General features: G+C 43.9%; 1 protein-coding gene across 2 annotated transcripts in view; it reads right to left on the reverse strand.

The window, feature by feature from the left end:
• Spata13 (spermatogenesis associated 13) overlaps positions 1–22,938 on the reverse strand; it is a 124,386-nt gene that overhangs the window by 20,482 nt on the left and 80,966 nt on the right. Inside the window, exons 1-2 of one of the 2 annotated variants that reach the window (XM_042685696.1) lie at positions 15,641–15,854; positions 857–993 (exon numbers count right to left, since the gene is read on the reverse strand). In XM_042685696.1, the coding sequence (XP_042541630.1) occupies positions 857–993; positions 15,641–15,695 (192 nt within the window). In that variant the 5' untranslated portion in view covers positions 15,696–15,854. Of the gene's footprint in view, positions 1–856; positions 994–15,640; positions 15,855–22,938 lie in introns of those variants that run through there. The other variant, XM_042685695.1, reaches the window with a different exon arrangement.

Below are 22,938 nucleotides of genomic sequence, written 5' to 3' on the forward strand. Positions count from 1 at the left end.
AGGCTCCCTAATAATATATATAATATTTGTGCTGCACTGCCATGGGACCAAATTTGTGTCTAACTGTATAGATAGTTACTTCAATTAAAAATACCCAAGGTAGGCTGGGAAGGTGGCTCAGTGGTAGAGCGCTTGCCTTGCATGCATGAGGCCCTGGGTTCAATTCCTCAGCACCACATAAGAAAAAAGCCGGAAGGGGCGCTGTGGCTCAAGTGGTAGAGCGCTAGCCTTGAGCTGAAGAGCTCAGGGACAGCGCCCAGGCCCAGAGTTCAGGCCTCAGGACTGGACCCAAAAAAAAAAAAAACCCAAGGTGACTTTGCAGTGAGGAAGTAAAGAACAGATATAGCTTATATACTCATATGGCCAGGAGCAGGTGATTTGGCCCAGTTTCTTTTGTTCCCCTGCAATCTCTCCCAGGCTGGTCATACCTTAGCCAAAATGCCTGAGATGTGTGTTCAGATTTCAGATTTGTTTGGATTCTACAACATTTGCATAGACCAGTGACTGAGTGTTCTTAATCTGAACATGAGAAATCTTAGCTGGGACCAATGGCTCATTCCTGTGCTCTTAGCTACTCAGAGGGCTGAGATCTGAGGATCAGGGTGTGAAATCAGCCCAGATAGAAAAGTTTATGAGATTCATCTACAATTAACCAGCAAAAATCTGGAAGTAGAGAGGTGGCACAAGTCATACAGCACCAGACTTGAGCAAAATGCTAAGAGACCATGCCCAGATCCTGAATCCAAGCGCCAGTACTGGCACTAAAAAAGATCAGATAGCAACAACATCTAAGGTAGCTGTGGACATTAAAATCCAAAGGTCTGCTTTGTGCCACTGTCCTGGGGAATTGTACTACCTCGTTGATGGCCAGCTGCTCCCCTCCTGGCTGTAGATACCGAGGGTTGGCCTGGCAGAGCTCTTCATAGCTGAAGTCCTCCTCACTCCCGTTGTCATCCACTAAGGCAGAGGATTCAGTCCCTCCATCTGAAGAAACTATGAACAGCAACAATAAGGAATGTTTACAAGATTTACTTCTCTAGGTGTAGGCACAGATGCCTCTGAACCCAACACTCCAGATGCTGAGGTAGGATGACAGTAAATTGGACACTTGTCTGGGCTACACAGAGAGATCCTATCTCAAAATCCTTAAATATATACATAAGCCAGGCACTGGTGGCTCCTGCCTGTAAATCCTAGCTACTAAGGAAGGTGAGATATGAGGACTGAGGTTCAAAGCCATCCTAGGCAGACAAAACAGAAAGACTCTTATCTCCAATTAACTAGCCAAAAGCCAAAGTGGAGGTATGGCTCAAGTGGTAGAGAACCAACCTGGAGGAAAAAGATAATCAAGATCTCAAGACCCTGAGTTCAAGCCTCACTACTGGCACAAACAAACAAAAAAGAAATACAGAAAGACCCAGTTAACAAAATTTTCTATGACAAAATGAATGACCTTTGCTATCAAAATCCCCAGGAAAATAGTCAGTTTTATCTTGTATAGACAGTCGCTACTGAGATATTAATGTTGAGGAGTTGATGGTAACGAAGCAGGATTAAGCATGACAGACAGAAATGGAACATTTCTTGGAGTATTATCAACCCAGCACTACTTTTGTGAGTTAAGTCGCAATGGATTACCTGTGATTTAGTGCTCTACAGTGGATATAAAAATACAGATAATAAGCTAGGTGCCAGTGGCTCAAGTCTGTAACCCCAGCTACTCAAGAAATTGAAATCTGAAGATCACAGTTCAAAGCCAGGCCAAGCAGGAAAGTCTATGAGAGTCTCATCTCCAATTAACCACCAAAAAAATCTAGAAGTGGAGCCGTGGCTCAAGTGGTAGAGTGCCAGACTTAAAAGAAAAAGCTAAGGGACAGGGCCAAGACCCTGAGTTCAAGTCCCAATACTCTCATAGAACAAAACAAGCAAAAATAGATATCATTGTTTTCAAGCCATATGTTCAAGACATGCTAGAAGAGGTATGTAGTATGAACTCTTTGCCAGAGTCAGTAGGAGGCTGGGATCAGGAGGATCAGAGTTGCAGACCAGATACAACCAGTAGAAAAGTCCATGAAACTCGATCTTAAAAGAAGAAACTCAGCATGGTGGCATATACCTATCACTCAAAATACAGTAGGAGGCATACAACAGGATTGTTTTCCAGGTGTGTGTTAGGCAAGAAGCAAGACCCTATTTCCAAATAACCAGCACACAAAAAAAGTTAGAAGTGAAGCTCACTGACAGAGCTCGTGCCTAGCAAACATGAGATTCTGAGTACAAACTCCAGTACCACTCTCCTCAAAAAGGAGTAGGAATTAGGGGCTGGGAAGGTGGCTCAGTAGTAGAGCGCTTGCCTTGCATGCTCAAGGCCCTGGGTTCGATTCCTCAGCATCACATAAGCAAAAAGAAAAAAGCCAGAAGTGGAGCTGTGGCTCAAGTAGTAGAGCGCTAGCCTTGAGCTGAAGAGCTAAGGGGACAGCGCCCAGGCCCAGAGTTCAGGTCCCATGACTGGACCCAAAAAAAAAAAATTTTAATTAATAATTTTAATTAATGAATTAATTATTGTGGGAGGGAGGTACCGGTGATCTTAGGGCCTGGGTGCTGTCCCTTAGATTTTGCTCAAAATTGGTGCTCTACAATTTAAACTACAATTTCACTTTCAGCTCCAGTTTTTGGTAGTAATCAGAGATAAGAATCTCATGGACTTTTCTGTCTGGGCTGGCTTTGAACCTTATCTCAGGTATGAGCCACTAGTGCCAGATCTCCCATGCCTAGTTTCTAAGTGAAGTTTCCTGTAGGACTATAAAAAGAAAAACCACTTGTGGTTTCAGGTAGACACTGGGCATCTTGGAAGGCTTCCACCGTAGTAAAGGGGTGCTGCTGGATGAAGTATAGCATGTGGAAAGGGCTGAGGATAGTGGCAGGAGCCACAGGGGACAGCTAGTGAGAAACAAGGCTGTCAAGAGTGAGGATGAGGCCCTGTCCCAAGGAAACAGCAATGGCAAATGGAGTCCAAGGACATTGCACAGATGGCACTCTGGCCAGAAGGATCAAGTCAAGGAGGTTTTAGAACATTTAGGCTCCTGGGAGGAGGGATGAAAGGTTATCACGCTGTGATGGGAAGAAGGGGATGCTGGATGAGATCGCTGGGGTATAGTACTCTGACTGCCCTTTGCCTTTTTCAAGAATTGGTAAATTAACTGCGTGCCTGTGGCTCACATCTGTAATCCTAGCTACTCAGGAGGCTGAGATCTGAGAATCATGGTTCAAAACCAGCTGGGGAGGAAAGTCTGTGAGACTCTTATTCCAATTAATCACCAAAAAGCTAGAAGTGGAGATGTGGCTCAACTGGTAGTGTACTAGCCTTGAGCAAAAATGTTAAAGGATAGCACCCAGGTCCTGAGTACAAGCCCAGGACTGGCACCAAAAAGAAAAACAAAACAAAAACTGTGAAATCTACATTTTTACCAACTGTACTCTTGGTGGACAGGTCTGATAAACCCAAGGTGTATGTTTCATTCCTAGCTCAACTCAACTGAATTGACCATGTTCCAGAAGATCTATAGGTACATCTCATCCAGACCACCCTAGGCCCACTAAGCCTTCTGCCTGCATTGGCTCTCACCTTCATCACTTTAGCCATGCCCTTGTGGGAGACAGGAGTCTGTAAACAGAGCCTCCAATTCTTACTGAGCCAGTGCTGGTGGCTCATGCCTGCTGCTAAGAGGGCTGAGATCTGGGGATCACAGTTCAAAGCCAGCCCAGACAGGAAGTCTATGAGATCCTTGTCTCCAACTAACCACCAAAGAGCCAGAAGTGGAGGAATGGCTTAAGTGGTAGAACACCATCCTGGAGAAAAAAAAAGCTAAGGGACAGTCTAAAGGTCATGAGTTCAAGCCCCAATATTGGCACAAAAATAAATGAATGAATAAATGAATAAATAAATGATAAAATAATAAAATTATCATAACAAAAAAGATTCATAACAAGCAGCATGTCATTTATGGGATTCTTGAGTTCTGTGCCAAGCACAGATAAAACTGTGGTTATAACGAAGAGATCTAGGCAGTAAGCCAGAGCCATGCATGGTATTCTTCCAGCAGACAGACCAGGCCATGGTGGCAACTTGACTAGTCCCACTTTTTCCAGCTGGGCCCTAATCATTCCTGTCAGTCTGTGGTAGTCTCTTTCTCACCAATACCCTGAACCTGAACTCTGACTCTCTGGAGTGCTACACCTAGTCAGGTGTGCTCATGAGTTTCTGTTTTTCATCTGCTTCTTCTGTTCTTCTCTCTTTTCCAGAGCCTTCCTGTGAGCCTAGGAGAAGCTAGCTGTGCTCATGATTACCCTGCTGGGTAATCAACTATATAATGCCCTGAACATTGAGAAGTCATTGAAACCTGGATAAGCTGATGGTGATACAGCTGGATTTGCACTGTTCTATGCACCCAGGTGAAGGCGCTACCCACTTGGGGACAAAGTGAAAGTGAGCTGCCTCAGACATGTGTTAGGGGGACAGGGTGTTCCTGGACTTGAGTTCAATGCCAAGATGTAAGCAAACTGGCCAAGTGGAAAGGGTTGCACAGGTCAAGTGGCAGCAGAGAGCCAGCTGTGTGTGTGTGTGTGTGTGTGTGTGTGTGTGTGTGTGTGTGTGTGTGTTGAGCACCAAATGGGTGACACCACCTACCAGGAGCCCCCCTCTCTCTTTCAGAGAGGCTCTCTTCCTTGGAAAGTGGTGTGTGTGTGTGTGTGTGTGTGTGTGTGTGTGTGTGTTGAGCACCAAATGGGTGACACCACCTACCAGGAGCCCCCCTCTCTCTTTCAGAGAGGCTCTCTTCCTTGGAAAGTGCAGGGGCCAAGTGGAAAGGGTTGCACAGGTCAAGTGGCAGCAGAGAGCCAGCTGTGTGTGTGTGTGTGTGTGTGTGTGTGTGTGTGTGTGTGTGTGTGTGTGTGTGTGTGTGTGTGTGTGTGTGTGTGTGTGTGTGTGTGTGTGTGTGTGTGTGTGTGTGTGTGTGTGTGTGTGTGTGTGTGTGTGTGTGTGTAGCACCAAATGGGTGACACCACCTACCAGGAGCCCCCCTCTCTCTTTCAGAGAGGCTCTCTTCCTTGGAAAGTGCAGGGCTAGGGGTGTAGGTGGGAGGTTTTAAGAAAGGCAGGTCTCTGCTATCTGAAAAATGCTCGTGAGCCCAGACAAGGAGTAGTGACTCTTTCTTTCCAAATGTAACTTCCAGTTCCTCTGCTGCAATTAGAGCTCTTGCAGATGGGGAATTTGAGGTTGCTGGTCTAGGGCACTTTCCTGTGGGTGGGGGGTGGTTTGGGGTGTTGGGACAGGAAGTTGTGGGGAAGCTTTTTCTTCATGTATGAGTATGTCTCCAAACACATCAGAGACAGCAGGAAAGCCAACAGCCTTTCCCCCTCCCTGGGGGCAGCTGCCTGGGTTTAGGGCTGACATGGTTTGAAGTTCTATATGAACAGAATCTATACACATCCCCTGGCCTACAAAAGGCCAGAAGCTGCAGGAATCTTTGGATCTCAGCCAGCAATGATCTGGCACTGCCTGGCACCATTGGCATTTCTCCTTAACACATGAAAGCCATGGAGGAGCTGAGGGGGGGGGGGAAGGAGTAAAAGCATCTGCCTCTGACCCCTACCCCAGTACCACCAAAACAAAGGCTAGAAATGATGCTTTTTTTCCCCTTAAAGAAACCCGGAACAATGTCAGCCGGGGAGAACCAGTCATCTGATGTGGCCGTCATTGGGAAAAGTTAATTGGCAGAAAAAAAGTAGTGATTATGCAAATCTCTCATTTATAGGACTCTAATGAAAAAGAAAATCTACTGGAGATATAGAAATGGAACTTTCTGGAAATAGATGTGGACAGGTTTATAACTGACCTCTGAGCTACTCCACAGGGGCTTACGAGAATGAGGGGTTTTAGGAGAAGGATTTCTTCAGCAAGTTTGTTTCTGCATCATGAATAAGCACTTACTGAGACCCCTGAAAACAGGGTATTTCAGAGGCCACATCAACTGACTCAGTCTCCCCAGGACCAGGCAAGGCAAGACAGGTACATGAAGCAAGGACAAGGGCAAGGCTACTGTCCTCAAACTGATGAGTATGCTAATTGCCCTGATTAGACCATGGCAAGGTAACTACATACACACAACATACTATATCTCAAAGACACGTACACTTACTATGTGCCCATTAAAAATAAAATTAAGATTTATTTTAAGAAATGATCTACGCCAATATCCCAGTTCCCCATCTCTCTAGCTATGTGATCCAGAAGCAAGTATCTCCACTGCCTCAGCTTCTCTTTTCCCATGAAAGCAAGTTTACATGTTTAGGTGAGTTTTTTTTGGTTTTTGGGTTTTTTTTTTGTACTGGTCCTGGGGCTTGAACTCAGTCAGGGTCTGGATGCTGTCCCTGAGCTCTTTTGTTCTAGGCTAGTGGTCTATTATTTGAGCCACAGCTCTACTTCAAACCTTTGTTACTGGTTAATCAGGAGGAGATAAGAGTCTCACAAACTTGCCTGTCTAGTTGGCTTCAAACCATGATCCTCAGATCTCAGTCTCCTGGGTAGCTAGGATTACAGATGTAAGCCACTAGTGCCCAGCTAAAGTTTACATGTTTAATGTACTCAGAGGTCATTCATCTTCTGCCTTTCGCAGCCCACATGCAGCTCACCAGCAAACCCTGACTCCACCTTTCCTTTCATACGAGTACATAACTGGCCACCTCTCGTCTGTTTCAAAAACCACTCACTCTGGCTCCTCCTGCTAGCTTCAGTACTCTACCCTTCCCATTGCAGACTGGATATCAAACCACAGGAACCCAAGATGCTTTACATCCCTCACAAACCAGACAAGTGTCACTCACCAGCTCAAGCCAGCCTCAGAGAAGTGAAACCCTGAGACCTTCCAACATCCATATATCAACCATCCACCCACTCCACCGGACCCCTGGCCCCCAATGGCATCCAGACTGCCCTGAACCTGATATCCTTTCCAAATAAAAGCACCAGCCTCATCTCCCAGCAGGAGCAGGCTATCCCATTTAAATCTTCACTATGGTTTTACTGGTGGCTCACACCTGTTACCCTAGCTACTCAGGAGACAAGATCTGAGGACTAGGGTTTGAAGTTAGACAGGGCAGACAAATCTGTAAGACTCTTATCTCCAATTAGGCAGCAAAAAGCCAGACATGGAGTTGTAGCTCAAGTGGCAGAGTGCCAGCCTTGAGTGAAAAAGCCAAACAAGGGCATGATTTCCTGAGTTCAGGCCCCTATACCAGTACAAAAATAAATTTAAAAATAAATTAAACTACATCACTAACTGGAGAAGTCAACTGACTTGTTCTAGGTTCATATAGCCAGAAATATAAAAATATAATTGAAGCCAGGAAGCACATACATGCGTGTGAAAGCACACACGTGGCTGCACACACACACACACACACACACACACACACACACACACACACACACACTTCAGTTGTCCTTAGTTTTTTTTATTAAAGGCTAGAACTCTACCACTCAAGCCACAGTTCCACTTCCAGCTTTTTATTAGTTAATTGGAGGTAAGACTCTTACAGCTTTCTTGTGCAGGCTGGCTTTGTACCTCAAACCTCAGATTTCAGCCTCCTAAGTAGTTAGAATTATAGGCAGGAGACACTAGTACCTGGTTTGCACAGGTATTTTCTTTTTTTAAGTATCAGGTGCCAGTGGCTCATGCCTGTAATCCTAGCTACTCAGGAAGCTGAGATCTAAGGATCACAGTTTGAAGCCAGACCGGGCGGAAAGTCAGTGAAACACTCATCTCCAACAAACTACTCAAATAGGCAGAAATGGTGCTGTAGTTTAAGTGTACAGCACTAGCTTTGAGCAAAAAGCAGATCAGGGACAGTGCCTAGCCCCAGAGTTCAAGCTCTAGGACCAGCAAAAAAAAAAAAAGTTGTTTTAACTGATACCTATGGAGAATTCTTTTCCCTAGTAGTTACAAACAGGTAATGTATTTTATTTACTGTCTAGGATGGACATTCTCTAAAAGCAATAATTCCAATCTAATTTCCCACCAGCTGAATTCCCAGTGCCTGGTACACACAGATGCCCAGGACATATCGGGTAGATGGGAGGAGACAGCCACGTAACTACATTCCAATCTGCATTCTTGACAAGACAACAGAACCATAAGAAATCATGGAGCTGAAGATTCCCATTACTGAGTTTTCCTACATAAATACTTGTGCTTTGGTACAACTGCCTGCCATACACTCCATCCCTCTTGTCCACTGTGAGGTTTACATACCACAAAATTGCCTAACGATGCATTTCTCAGAATGTGGCCCCAGTGTTAAATGGTACTCTACAGCCTATGGGCTGAAAGCACGGATTTAGGGCAGATCTGACTTCAAATGAAAGGGCTATATAATCATTATTTGTTATTTCTGTTTGTGGGCCCTTAATCAAGTTCCTTTCTTAGTTTTCATACCTTGAATATGGATAATAATACCCACCTCTTGAAACTGTTTATGATTTCTCAACAGTAATTACTATTGGTTTGACAAGGGCCTCAAAATCAAATGTTATTCAACTTGTCAGGTCTGTAACCCTAGCTACTAAGAAGGCAGAGATCTGAGGATTGTGGTTTGAAGCTAGCTCAGACATACAAATACATGAAATTTAACCAAGAGAAAAGCAGGAACTGGAGGTATGGCTTATATGATAGAATACCAGCCTTGACTAGAAGAATCAAGTGGGAACTTGAGACCTTAAGGTAAGTACTGATACGAAAAAAATACAGGTTATTCAAAGCACTCTAGAAACTGAAAACAATATCAAAATTGCAAGATAGCATTTTGCTTTTTTAAAACTTTTAAAAAATATTTTTGGGAGGGACAGTAGTGAGGTTTGAACTCAGGACCTTGTGCTTTCTAGGCAGGTGCTTTACCACTTGAGCCATGCCCCCTACTACTTGACCCATATCCCAGCCTCTCCCCTTTCATTGTGCTGGTCTTGGGTCTTGAACTCAGGGCCTGGACACTGTCCCTGAGCTTTTTTTTTTTTGCCCCCTCAAAACTAGTACTCTACCACTTGAGCCACAGCTCCACTTTTGGCTCATTGGTAGTTGATTGGAGTTAAGAGTCTCATGCATTTTCCTGCTTGGGCTGACTTGGAATCACAATCCTTAATTCTCAACCTTCTGAGTAGCTATAGGTGCAGGACTGAGCCACCAGTGCCTGGCTTTCCCCAGCCCTTTTTGCTTTAGGTATCAGAGTCTCACCTTTAGCCTGAACCATCTTGGACTATGATCCTTTTTTTTTTCTTTTTTTTCTTTTTATTTATTTTATTTTATTTGTGAACATACTGTACAGAGGGGTTACAATTACATGGGCAGGATAATGCATACATATCTTACCAAGCATTGCAGCCTCCTCCTTTGTTTATACTTCACATCCCTTCCCAGCCTCCCCCCTCCCCCTGGACTATGATCCTTCTATTTATGCTTCCTGCATGGCTAAGATGAGAGTCATGGGCCACCACACCAGCTTTTATTGACTGAGATGGCCTCTTGCTAATTCCTTGTCTAAGCTGGCCTATAACTTCAATCTTCCCAATCTCTATCTTCCACTACACTTGATATAAGGTATCTTTTATTGGGCATTTAGGATGTGCCAGGCACTGGTTTAAGCCTTGTTAGGTACATCCGCTCTATATAAGCCTCTTGGCAATGCTAGGTAGTGTGTACACAATCACGGATGAATACTCCCAGTCTATGTCCTGTCTCTCACACACAATATTGGCCAATATTGCCTCTTCTGAACTTCTGTCACTAATAATGAGACAAATATTAAGACAGATATTAAAATGCAGCCAGCACTTCTGCACCATTCTGGATAGTAGCAACTATTGCTGCTTCTTAGGCCTGTCAGTGATTGCTGTCTTAATCCTTAACCTTTAAGACTTTACTATCCAAGACTAGCAGCTCATGCTTGCAATCCTAGCTGCTCAGGAAGCTGAGATCTGAGGAGCAAGTTTAGAAGCCAGCCTGAACAGACAAACCTGAGAGACTCCAACTAACCAACAACTAACCAGCCAAAAAGCTGTAAATGGGCTCAAGTGGCACCAGCCTTGGGCAAAAATAAAACAAAAACAAAACCCTAAAGGATAGTGTCCCAGGCTCTGAGTTCAAGCACCAGTACTGATGCACATATACACAAAGACTTTTACTACATTCCCAATTTAACTATGTCTAAGCAACAGTTCCTTCTCTTCCTGCCCAACAAGTCAAATGCATTTTATTGAGTGTGACTTTCTAGTATGGGTCAAGAGGAGAGGGATATTACTGTTTTATTCTGATGCTGGTACCTGATCTGAGAAGTTTTCTTGTATTCCCCATACTTCCTGTCTTGTACCTTGGTTTTCCTTTAAGATGGCAACTTCCATTCAGGGAGAGATAGACTCTCTTTGTATTTCCAGCACCAACACTAGTACTTGACATTTGAGAATGCACTCAATAAGTATTTTCCAACTGAACTGCAAGCTGCCATTCCAAGAAGTTCAATTATTTAACAGAGCCAGGAAGTGCTGGGTGGGAGCCAAGAAGGACCCGCAGGCTTCCCTGGTACCCATTCCAGAGCTCATGTGAGATACTAAGTAGGAAATTCTCCAGCTAAGTCTTCATGTCTCTTGTCTCCCTCCCCAGCCATGCAACACAATACTGCCAAGGTAAACTTCAAACCACAGTTCATAATTTCACAAGAGACTACCTAGCAGCTATCTATTACACTCAGCAAAAATTCTTTTGCAGTATTCCAAGCCCTTCCTGTACTCTGAGTCCACACTACTTCAAAGACCTTATTCATGCCAAATGCTTGCACTGAATATTTTTCAACTGAGCTACAATTTGAAGTTCAACTAGAAACACTGTATATGCCCTCTGGGTACAGAGCCCACATTCACCTCTGAGGGCAATCTCTCTTCATGTGGTCCAGGCCCAGTAGGCTGACTCTGCCAACCCAACTCCTCTCCAGTCACTTCCTACCACTGCAAAGGGCTTCAAAGCCTACCACTACCAATTAAAAGTTAGTACATATGACTTGTTTTGTTCTAGTCTGTCACTGGGGCTTGAACTCAGGGCCTAGGCACTGAGCCTTTACTTTTTCATGCAAGGCTGGAGCTTTACCACTTGAGCCATAGCTCCACTTCTGGATTTTTTTCTGTCAGTCATGGGGCTTGAATTCTGGGCCTGTCCCTCACTCTTCAGCTCAAGCCTACTACTCTACCACTTGAGCCACATCACAACTACCAGTTTTCTGAGTGGTTTACTGGAGATAAGAGTCTCATAGACTTTCCACTTTCCTGCCCAGGCTGGCTTTGAACCACAATCTTCAGCTCTCAGCTTCCTGAGTAGCTAGGATTACAGCCATGAGCCACCAGAAGCCCAGCTCCACTTCTGGCTTTTTATTGGTTAATTGGCTCTTGGATTTGTCTGCCCAGGCTAGCTTCAAGCTTAGATCTTCAGAACTCAGACTCCAGAGTAGCTAGGATTATAGGTATGAACGTTCACTACTGCCAGTTCATTTGAATAGTTTTGCATGCTTCAGTGACAGAATTTAGGAAGTATACTGGGCTGGAGTCTCAATGATTTCCCTTATTTGCAATATCTAGTATATGTATGAGTCAAGCAGAAAAGGTCAGATAAGGTGATGTTAGGAAAATGAACCCTAAGATATGTATTTTAAATGTTTTTTTTTTCTTTCATGCATTTGTTTCTAACGCAATTATAAGATTATTTCTTTGTTGCTTTGTATGTCCCTCCCCCACAGTATAACCCCTGCTTTCACTGTATTTGATGTCGGTATAATTTGTGGAGGGGAAGGGGAAAAACAAGTCATTTAAATAAGGATACAGGTGGACCTGTTGCAACAATGAGAAGTACAAGTTATCATGTCAAAAACGAACTTTACAACTTGGGTGGGGGGGAGGATTGGGTGGGGGGGAGGAGGTAGGATGGGAAGGGATGGGAAGGGTAAACAAAGGAAGAGGCTACAATGCTTGATAAGAAATGTACTCACTATCTTGCCCATGTAATTGTAACCCCTCTGTACAGTATTTTCACAATAAAAAAAAAAAAGAGTTTGATAGCCATCTCAGGGAAAGACCATGATTCTGAGTCTTTGTTTTCTCATTTGTAACTGAGAAAAATTCCTTACCCTTGGCTGTGTGAGGGAGAGGTGTTATCAGGGCAGAAGTGGAGTGTTTATCATTGAAATGAAGATGATGGGGGCTCACACTTATAATCCTACCTACTTAGAAAGCTGAGATTTGAGGAACCCTGGTTTAAAGCCAGCCAGGGCAGGAAAGTTACTGAGAGTCATAGTTCCAATTAAGCTGGAGGCAGAGCTGTGGCTCAAATAGTAGAGTGCTAACCTTGCGCAGAAAGCTAAGGGACAGTGCCTAGGATCTGAGTTCAAGCCCCAGGACTGGCAAAATAAATGAATGAATAAATAAATAAAGAATGAAAAATCAATTACACTCAAGTATGTAAAGTTGTCCCCAAAATCAATATCATGTATCATCTGATTTTCAACATTAGTTTCCATATTGGGTTTTTTTTGTTGTTGTTGTTTTCTTTTTGTTGTTGGTCATGGGGCCTGAACTCAAGGCTAGCACTCTACTATTGAGCTACAGCGCCACTTCGGGCTTTTTCTGCTTAAGAACTCTACCACTGAGCCACCTTCCCAGCCCCTCCATATTGCTTTTGAATCTTTACTGACCAAGATCTAAAAGATACCTTAGAAATGTATACAATAACTCTATTACTACCCTTTGGTAACATCCAAGGATCTTTTAAAAATAATTCTCATAAGATATAGAGCTTGAAACAGAATTCAGCTTAACTTAGGATGCATTGATTGTGGCTGTTCAGAACTAACAGGTATTACGTTATTACATCATGACTATTGCTTAATTTATATCAAACGTCTAAAAATAGACCTTTCTCCTTTTCATGGTTTAATAATTTATTGTTTATTTTATTTTGGTGCAGGTACAGGCGCATGAATTCAGGGCTCTCACTTTAGCATGTTTTTTTTAGCTCAAAGCTGGCACAGTTCCCCTTCTAGCTTTTTGCTGGTTAATTAATAATAGTCTCACATGGATTTCCCAGCCTGGGCTGGCTTTGAACCAGGATCCTCAGATCTCAGCCTTCTGAGTAGCTAGTGAGCCACCAGTACCCTGGAATATATTTTTTCATTTGGTCAACTAAACTATCAGGGACGCCACTGCCTTCTCAGTTTCAAGTGGAAGTTGGCTTTAAAGCTGGCATCATGCTGGAGATCAGTGACTTCTTATTTTCTAGAAGTGTCCTTAGGCTTGCCAGAATAAAAAGAACTGTACCAGGAGGTCAGGCTTCACTCTATCCTGTCTCTTCAGACCGGGGCTCAGGCCTCCATTGGGTTTCTCTGTATTCTTTCCTGGCCTGGACTGTACCTTTGTCTTGTCCTGGCTGTCTGTTTTGTGTATCCAGCCAGGAGTTGCTATTCCTCCTAGAGTTTCCGACTCTGATGATAGCTCCTGCTGTCTATCCTCATTGACACCTTAGGACTGTCTTGGATGCCCTCTCTGGCACTCTCAGCCCATTTCAGGATGCCCCTCCCAGCTCTGCCTCTGCTGCTGCCTTGCTGGATAAACGAATCTAACAAGGACCCCTTCAGCAGGCCGCTTCCACCCCTGAGCTCCATCAGCGTGCCCTGGCATGACTTGGATCAGTCACTTTCTAGAATCCACAGCATTCTGGATTACTACTGTCTTTTATGGAGGAGGAAACTGTGTCTCACTGAGGTTTAACTGCTCCCAGTATAGATGTGCCTGCATGCAGAGCAACCCAGGCTGAGCTCCAGCCCCTCTGTTCTCCTGACTTTTCTAGGAACCATGAAGCAGCAAGCAAAGGCTTATCCTTTAGCAAACTGGCTTATCATTTAATGCTGAGCCATTCTAGCCAGGTGCTGGTGACTCTCATAATCCTAGCTACTCAGGAAGCTGAGGTTTGAAGATAGAGATTTGAAGCCAGCCCAGGCAGACAAATCTGTGACACTTACCTCCAATTAACCAGCAAAAAACAAACAAAAACAAAAACAAAAAAAGCCAGAAGTGGTGTGGCTCAAGTAGTAAAATGTTAGCCTAGAGTGAAAAAGCCAAGTAAGAATGTGAGGCCTGAGTTCAAGGCCTAGCATTTTGTGCACGCCTGTGCACACATCCACACACCCACAAAGTGGAGCCAACTCGGCTCCACTGTCATGGGCTTTCAGGAAGACTCTGAGACCTGGGAGTAGGGAGTGACCGGAGCTGCTCACCTAGCGGGCAGAGATACCTGCTGACTCTCTACAGCCCCAGTGGAGGTGATATGACTTAGTTCTGGAGCCAGTAGCACACTCCAGTTACCTAGGGGTACACTGGGGGAGGGTCCATCTGTTTTCCCAAAAGAAAAGTCTCTATGGAATAATCTGGTGGTCTAGCCACATACTAGGGGTGCATACCCTCACCCCTAGCAGGAGGCCAAGACAGGCCTTCTCAGCTTCTGAATGTGTGTAGAAGGAAAGATGACTGGTACCCCTTCCAGGGAGGAAGGAAAGCTGCAGGGAAATAAGGAACACCATTGCTCTTACTCTCCCTTCCTATCTCTTCCCTTTCTACCTCCCAGCCTTGCTCAAAGCTGCCATGTCAACGCTGGCCTTACTGTGTGTCCCTGTGATTCAAGCAACCAACATGGCCACTGTGAGGGCAGCTCTGTGTTCTCAATGCAGCCAGGGGGGAGGGGTACAGACAACTTTTTCCCTCTTTTTCCTTTCTTCCCAGATGTTGGCTAGGATAACAGAACATTTACCAGTCAGTCTTGTTCTGATAATCTGCCAGAGACTGAAGCTGTAACCACATCCCTGTCTTGCCTCAGCCAACACAGAAACCAATCACAACACAGGAAGAGCAAAAGCGACAATCAGTATGAGCACTAGAGACCCACGAAGGCCTTTGAGCTGTCACTTACAATCCCCATTTATCCCCACGGGAAGCACTAGGATCTGCTTAAGGCCTACGCAGACAAGATCTGTTTTTAAAGCATTCCACTGTAGCCTGGGAAAACTCTTTCTAGGGAGTCTTATTTTTCCTCCAATCTTAATTCTTATTAAGACTATGTAGATTACAATGTATAGCCTCTTAGGGTAAGACATTACTTTTACAATTAAACAGGAACTAGTCCCATTAGTGATAAAAATAAAAAAAACCATTTAAAAAGTAAGGTGCAGCCCCATTAGTGTTAGAAAAATATCTTTTTTTTTTCATGTATGGTGCAATGAAATAAATAAGCACTTGTGAAAACAGTAAACAGTATTTCCCCCAATCAACTCATAACCATTCCTCTTCACTACGACCGAATTACCAATGAATACTCCTATATATCCCCAAACAACCTCTTGGAGAAAGGAATTTGAGGGAATTTATTCACACTTATACCTAGAGACAGAGAGAAAGAGAAAGAGGCAGAGAGGGAAAGGGACAGAGAGACATGCAACTCAGAAAGGAGTCAAGTCCAAGCCAGCAGCATTGCCTCATATAACCACCCATTCTCTGTATACATACCCATGTGAAGGCTTTCCAGACTCCAGAATCTTGCTATTTCCCCTCTAGCAACCATCGTTCTCTCTAAAAAGCAGCAATGTTCAGAGCAGAATGGGAGGGAGATGGAGGAGCCCAGTCCTCCGTGAATATCGTGGAGGATGGCCAGCTCACAGCTCAGGGGAAGTGCAGAAATCGCTTATTCATTGCTTTAGCACTGAGTGAGCGTCTTTCTGGCCAGAGTCTGGCCAGAGCCAACAGCTCCCTAGTGTGGCTGAGGGGGAGTGGACCCACAATATCATGTGGGGGGAAGGGACTGGGAGGGAGAGGGAGGGAACTCTGAAACAAGGCAAATCCCAACACACTCAACAAGCCTATCAGGAGAGCACTGGCGGCCTTCCACAATTGTGGGAGAAATGTGTTTGTAAGTTTTAACTCCAACCACCCCGCCCCCAGACCTGAGCTAAACTTTCAGAGTAATTTTTCAAAGCTATCCATTTCATAAGAGAAAAGCTTACAGGTTGCTTAGTTCAAAAAATAAGAGTTAGGTTTTCACTCTCTGGTATGACAAAAATTTGAGTTAGGATGTTACATGACCCCTAACTGTTAAGTTGACAAAACCCACTTTAAAAGAGGGACTTTTGTTAACAAGATCTGTGGGTAAAGAAATAGGTGGATACCTTCTATCTTCTTACTATATAAAATACATATCCTCTATAATGATAAAATTGTTTTTGTGGGTTTTTTTGTTGTTGTTGATGTTTGGTCAAGGGGCTTGAACACTGGGCCTGAGCACTGTCCCTAAGCATTTCAGCTCAAGGCTAGCGCTCTGCCACTTGAGCCACAGTGCCACTTCTGGTTTTCTAGTGGTTTATTAGAGATAAGTCTCTCACAGGCTTTCCTGCCCAGGCTGGCTTTGAAAACTTGTTTTGGGTGGGGAAGGTATCTCAGTGGTAGAGTGCTTTCCTTGCATGCATGAGGCCCTGGAGTTTGACTCCTCAGCACCACATAAACAGAAAAAGTTGAAAGTGGTGCTATGGTTCAAGTGGTAGAGCGCTAGCCTTGAGCTGAAGAGCTGAGAGATAGCACCCAGGCCCAGAGTTCAAGCCCCATGACTGACCAAAAAAAAGAAAGAAAGGAGGGAGGGGGGAAGGGAGGAAAGGAAGGCTGGAGGGAGGGAGGGGAGAGAAGGAAATGGAAGGGAAGGGGAGGAAGGAAAGAAGAAAACGTTTTAAAGAAAGCTCTTGTTGGGCACAAGTGGCTCATGACTGTAATCCTAGCTACTCAGGAGGCCAAAATCTGAGGACTGTGGTTTGAAACCAGCCCATGTAAAAAAGTCCATAAGACTCTTAATCTTCAATTAACCAATCAAAAAGCCAGATGCAAGGGGTGTGGCTCAAGTGGTAAAGCATGAGCCTTGAGCAAAAAAAAACAAAACAAAACTAAGAATATGAGGCCCTGAATTCAAGCCCCAGGACTGGAACGTGTGCATGCACACAAACACACATACGCATGCACATAAGTAATTGGATACTTTGTCTCCTACTATGTAAAATACATATCCTCTATAATGAAAATTTCCTCTTTTTTTTAGTCATGGGGCTTCAACTTCGGACCTGAAGGTTTTCCCTCAGCTCTTCAGCTCAAGGCTAGCGCTCTACCACTTGAGCCACTGCGCCACTTCTGGTTTTCTGAGTGGTTTATTGGAGATAAGAATCTCACGGACTTTCTTGCCCGGGCTGGCTTTGAACCACCATCCTCAGATCTCAGCCTCCTGAGTAGCTAGGATTACAGGCGTGAGCCACTGGCACCCAGTAAAAATTTCCATTTTAAAGGAAGCTCTGTAGGTAATGTTGTGGGCTATTTTGCCTCCTCTGCACTGCCACTCCTGTCTTTCTCAAGTAATCTACGTAAGCAGTTCTTGCTTTTCACTTATGACACGACCATTAGCAGTCTGCTCCCCTTGTTTCACCTTGCTAGGAAGTCATTGCCTTCATAACTCCGCAACAATCAGATGACGCGCAAAGTGGCCTCTCCATGGCCACCACTCAGTCAAAAAGTCACCTTATGCCTGTGATCCTAGCTACTCAGGAGACTAAGGGCTGAGGATCACGGTTCAAAGCCAGCCCAGGCAAGAAAGACTGTGAGACTCTTATCTCCAATTAAGCACTAAAAAAGTTGAAGTAGAGCTCCGACTCAAGTGGTACAATGCTAACCTTAAGTAAAAAAGCTTGGGGACAACACCCAGGCCTGGATTTCAAGCTTCAGGGACTGAAAAAATACCTGTGAGATGATTATACAGTTCAGGCCTTACAGCCACAACTGAGCCTGTGTTCTAACCTGCTGTCCCACGACTAAGTGCTCTACTATTATTAAATCAGACACTTAGTTGCTACATCTGCAGAGTGGGGCACTGACATATTCCATAGTGGCTTTTAATTTTTTTTTAAAGGTCAGGATTAGTAACTATTAACTGTCCTGTTGCTTTGAGGAAAAACCTGAGGTCCAGAGTTATGGGCCAGTTCCTACACAAATTACAGCACTTCACTGGGCATGGCAGTACATACATGGAATCTCAGCACTCAAGAATATGGTGAGTTTGAGGCAGAGATAAGCTACATAATGAGTCCCGTTTCAAACAAATAAAAACATACATGAAATCAAGACAAAGAAATAAATTACAACACCAGGGCTAGGAAAGTATAGGTCACACCTACTACATGGAGGACCTCAGTTACATCTCTAGTACTGCACATACAATAACAACAACAAAGCCAGGTGATGGTAGCTCCTCAGAAAGTAAGCCACTTAGAAGACTGAGATTTGAGGATCCAGGTTCAAAGCTAGCACTAGCAGGAAAGTCCCCAAGACTCTTATCTCTAATAAAGGTGTGGTTCAAGTGGTAGAGTACTAGCCTTGAGTGGAAAAAGCTAAGTAAGATGAGGCCCTGAATGTAAGCCTCAGTACACACACACACACACACACACACACACACACACACACACACACACACACACACACACACACACACATATTCTAATACACAGTGGTAAGATCCTATGTAACAGAATTCCCTAATCTTAACAAGTTTTTTTTTGTACTAGTCCACATATTACTACTGCAAAGAAAATGCTCCACAGCATTGCCATTCAAAATGAAATCTGTGAGCCTTCAGCATTGGCATGGCCTACGGCCTGGTCAGAAAGGATTTCTAGCCAGGTGCTGGTGGCTCACGCCTATAATCTTAACTACTCAGGAGGCTGAGATCTGAGTATCATTGTTTGAAGCCAGCCCAGAGCAGACAAATCCATAAAACTCTTATCTTTAATGAATTAGCAAAAAGCTAGAATTGAAGGTGTGGCTCAACTAGTAAAGAACCAGCCTTCAGCAAAAAAGCTAAGGGACAGTATTCAGGCTGAATTCAAGCCCAGTACCGGCACAAAAAGGGAGGAGGATAGGAAAGAAGGAAGGAAGGAAGGAAGAAAGGAAGGAAGGAAGGACTTTAGAAGAAAGTAAAAGAAGAAAAAAAATGAAGGAAGAGCGCTTAGAAGGAAAGAACTTTGGAAGAAAGAACAAAGGAAGAAAAGAAGAAAAAAGAACTTAGAACAAAGAAAGGAAGAAGGAAAGAAAAAACAATAAAGAAAGGAGAAAGGAAGAAAAAACAGAATAAAGAAAGGAGGAAGGAAGGAAAAAAAGGAAAGGGAAATGGAAAGAAGGAAGGAAGGAAAAGAAAGAGAGAGAAAGAAGAGAGGAAAAAAGGATAAAGGACTCCTAGGCTCCCCCCCAATTTCAGAGACTTCACCAGGCCCCGCCCCATCCCAGCACCCCTTTAGGGGAAAGCAGGTTGTTCTAGGCAACTCTGGGTTCTAAGTTACCTATTGTTCTTGTGTAACATACTTGGAACAACTCTGCTTGGAGACAAAGTCCTCCATGCCATGATGTTTTGTCTATCAACTCAGAAACTAGCAGTGAGCCCTGGAATGAGGGGAGGCCTGGGTTCAGCCAGAGTGAACTGACAAAAAGCGTTCCACTGAGCTGCCAAGCCGAGAACCGTTTCAACACAGCCTGAGCACCAGGGAGGAAACCCACAGCGCTTTCATTTTCTGAAAATTGCTAGTTTTCAAAAAAAGAAAAGACAACCATTGCCACATGTCCTGTATGCTCACAGTCACCCACTAGGGCATCTGGTGCAAGGTGGCTTCAGTTCCCAAGGATCTTTTCTAAGTCCAGACATCGGGTCAGGATGATAGGTTAGATTAGTCAGAGCCTAGGGAATCAAAAACCTTATGCTACTCACACTTAAAATAAAACAAAAAGAAGGAAGCGGGGGGAGGGGGGAAGATAAGCAAATAAAAACTGCATTTAAGTCAGGCACCAGTAGGTCATACTAGTAATTCTAGCTACTCAGGAGGTTGAGATTTGAAGGTCTTGGTTCAAAGCCAGCCCGGGCAGGAAAATCTATGACACTCATTTCCAATTAACCACCAAAAAGCTGGCAGTGGAGTTTTGGCTCAAATGGTAGGGCGCTAGCCTTGAGCACAAACGCACAGAGTGTTTGAGCTCAGGGCCTAAGTTCAAGTCCCATGACTGGAATAAAAAACAAACAAACAACCCTGCATTTAAATAAGACATTTTCTCAGAAGATGTTCACTCAGCAGCCTTGATAAGGTATTTTTGGAAAAAGCTATCACCTAAGGTAAAAGTGTATAATAGAATGAATTTCTTTAAATTGATGTTCAGATATTAAAAAATGTTCAGGGCTAAGGATGTAACTCAGTGGTAGAATGCAGCAAGGCTTTGGGTTCTAATTCCAGCATTACAAAGAAGAAGAAAAAAGGTTAAAGGAAAATCAGGCAAAAAAAAAAAAAAGCATTCAGTGAGTAGAGCCTATATTTACCAGCTTCAATAAGGATGTTACAAAAACTAAGTAAAAACTAAGAAAAGAAGTCTTAAAATCCCATTCCTCCAGTTCTTGACTTAATCTATTCCATTGGATAAGAAACCACTATACTAAGCCACTGAGCTGAGAAATACAAATACAGAAAGAATACTGGCAGAGTTTGGTCTCATAGGAGTAGAGCTGTCCACATTATCAACCAAAAATGTACAAATCAGGATAAAAGCTAAGTCCAGTTCTTCAAGCCTGTAATTCTAGCTACTCAAAAAGGCTGACAAATCTGAGAGAGTCTTACCTCTAATTAACTAGGAAAAAGAAAAAGAAAAATCTGGAAGTGGAGGTGTGGCTTAAGTGATAGAGTACCAGCCTTAAGCAAAAAAAAAAACTAAGCAAGAGCCCCAAACCCTGAGTTCAAGCCGCAGTACCAGTGCATACATGCACCCACGCATGCACACATGCATGTGAACACACACAGACACACACAGAAGAGGCTATGATAATTTATTCTATAAATATAAAAACTTAAAATTAATTTTGGAGGACTGGAAGTATGGCTCTCGTGTAGAGTGCTAGCTGTGAGTATGTAAGCCAAGAGAGAGTTCAACGCCCTGAGTTCAAGTCCTGGTATACTTTAGTTACTGATGAGATTTTTTTTTCTTTTTTTGTGGGTGGTGGGGCCTGAACTCTGGGCCTGGGTGCTGTCCCTCAGCTCTTCAGCTCAAGTCTAGCACCCTACCACTTGAGCCACAGCACCCAGCACTTCTGGTTTTTTTCTGCTTATGTGGTGCTGAGGAATCAAACCCAGGGCCTTATCCATGCTAGGCAAGCACTCTACCACTGAGTCAACTTCCCAGCCCACTGATGAGATTTTTATATTATATCTTATAGATAATTAATATATTATATATTATTGTATATATGGATATACACACCTATATAGAATATATACCCATATCCATATATACACACATATACAAACACAAACATATTCCTTCCTGCTGCTGTTTGCCCAAAGCAGCAGTTTCCAAATGAGAACCAGCAATTTCCAGACCAGGTTCTGGAGAATCCTGTACCCACTAGGTTTGAGTGTGGCCCCCCATTCCTTGAGCTATAGGTCAGGCACTAAGTAGCAGGTGGCTCTGAGGAACAGAGCAATGTTCTTCCCTAATGCAATATGATCGTCTTTAAACAACAAAAAAAAAAGGTTCAAAGTGGGTATCACTTCACCCAGCAACAACCAAGGGACCCCCACATCTGGCTACCATTGGCTGGACTTCACTGCAGTCCCTATTTTCCCTGGAAGCAATGACAACCCAGAATAAGAATACTATATCCAGGATCCACAGATACTCACTAACATGCGGCTGCTATTTTCATGTTACAGTTGCTACAGTTATTCAGACCTGTGACATCCCTCTCATATTATCAGCCTAAGTAATTGAACCATCTGAGTGGATGGATTAAAGTAGATATCATTATTAATCCACAGGTGACAGTTACTTTAATGTCATATATCTAAGACATTCTGTATTATCCAGCCTCCAGTAGCTCATGCCTATAATTCTAGCTACTCAGGAAGTTAAGATCCAAGGATTGTGATTCAAAGCCAGTCTAGGCAGGAAAGCCTATGAGACTCCAATCTCCAATTAACTATCAAAAAGAGTTGAAAGTGAAGATGTGTTTCAAGTGGTAGCCTTGAGTAAAAAAGCTCAAGGATAGCACCTAGGTCCTGAGTTCAAGGCCTAAGACTGGCGCGCGCGCGCGTGCGTGCGCACACACACACACGCACACACACACACACACAAAATGTCGAACCATTACACACCTGACTGACTGGGCATGGATGACCAGGGAAGTCTGGGCTCTGGTGTGATTTCAACTTCACCAGGCAATTGCAAGCTTTGTACCCAAGCAGGGAAGCCCAATCACCAGCAACAGCCATCACACAGGAAGCAGAAGGACCTGGAGTTACTAAAACAAACTGTGAGAACCACCCAGAGCACCTCTGAAGACAGCCACCAAGGAGAAGCGCCTCTCTTTGAACTGCTCAGCCTGGGCCCTATGAGCCTGAACACATTAAGACCATGAAAACTTTGCTCTCTGTAGCTAACATGAACTGTGGCTCTCCAAAATAAAGATTGTGAACCTGAGCACTGGGTAGAACCAGAAACTAATGTAGAACTGCCCTTTCTTTATGAAGGCAAGGCTTTCCTGTGCTTTGATATCGCCTCTTTTCTGCCTTTTTTTTTTTTTTTCCTGTACTTCATGCTCTGAACCTAGGCAGACAATACAGTGACTGTCCTGTCTGGTTTGAATGCCAGTGCTATTTCCCACCACTGCAGTGGTATTCAGCTGAGTTGGGCAGTCACTGAATCCATCCAGGCTTGGAACTCCCTGTTACTCAGCCCTAGTACAGGTGCCAGAG

This window comes from Dipodomys spectabilis, unplaced genomic scaffold, assembly GCF_019054845.1.
Source record: "Dipodomys spectabilis isolate Male_0828 unplaced genomic scaffold, ASM1905484v1 ptg000095l, whole genome shotgun sequence".
Taxonomy (NCBI): domain Eukaryota; kingdom Metazoa; phylum Chordata; class Mammalia; order Rodentia; family Heteromyidae; genus Dipodomys; species Dipodomys spectabilis.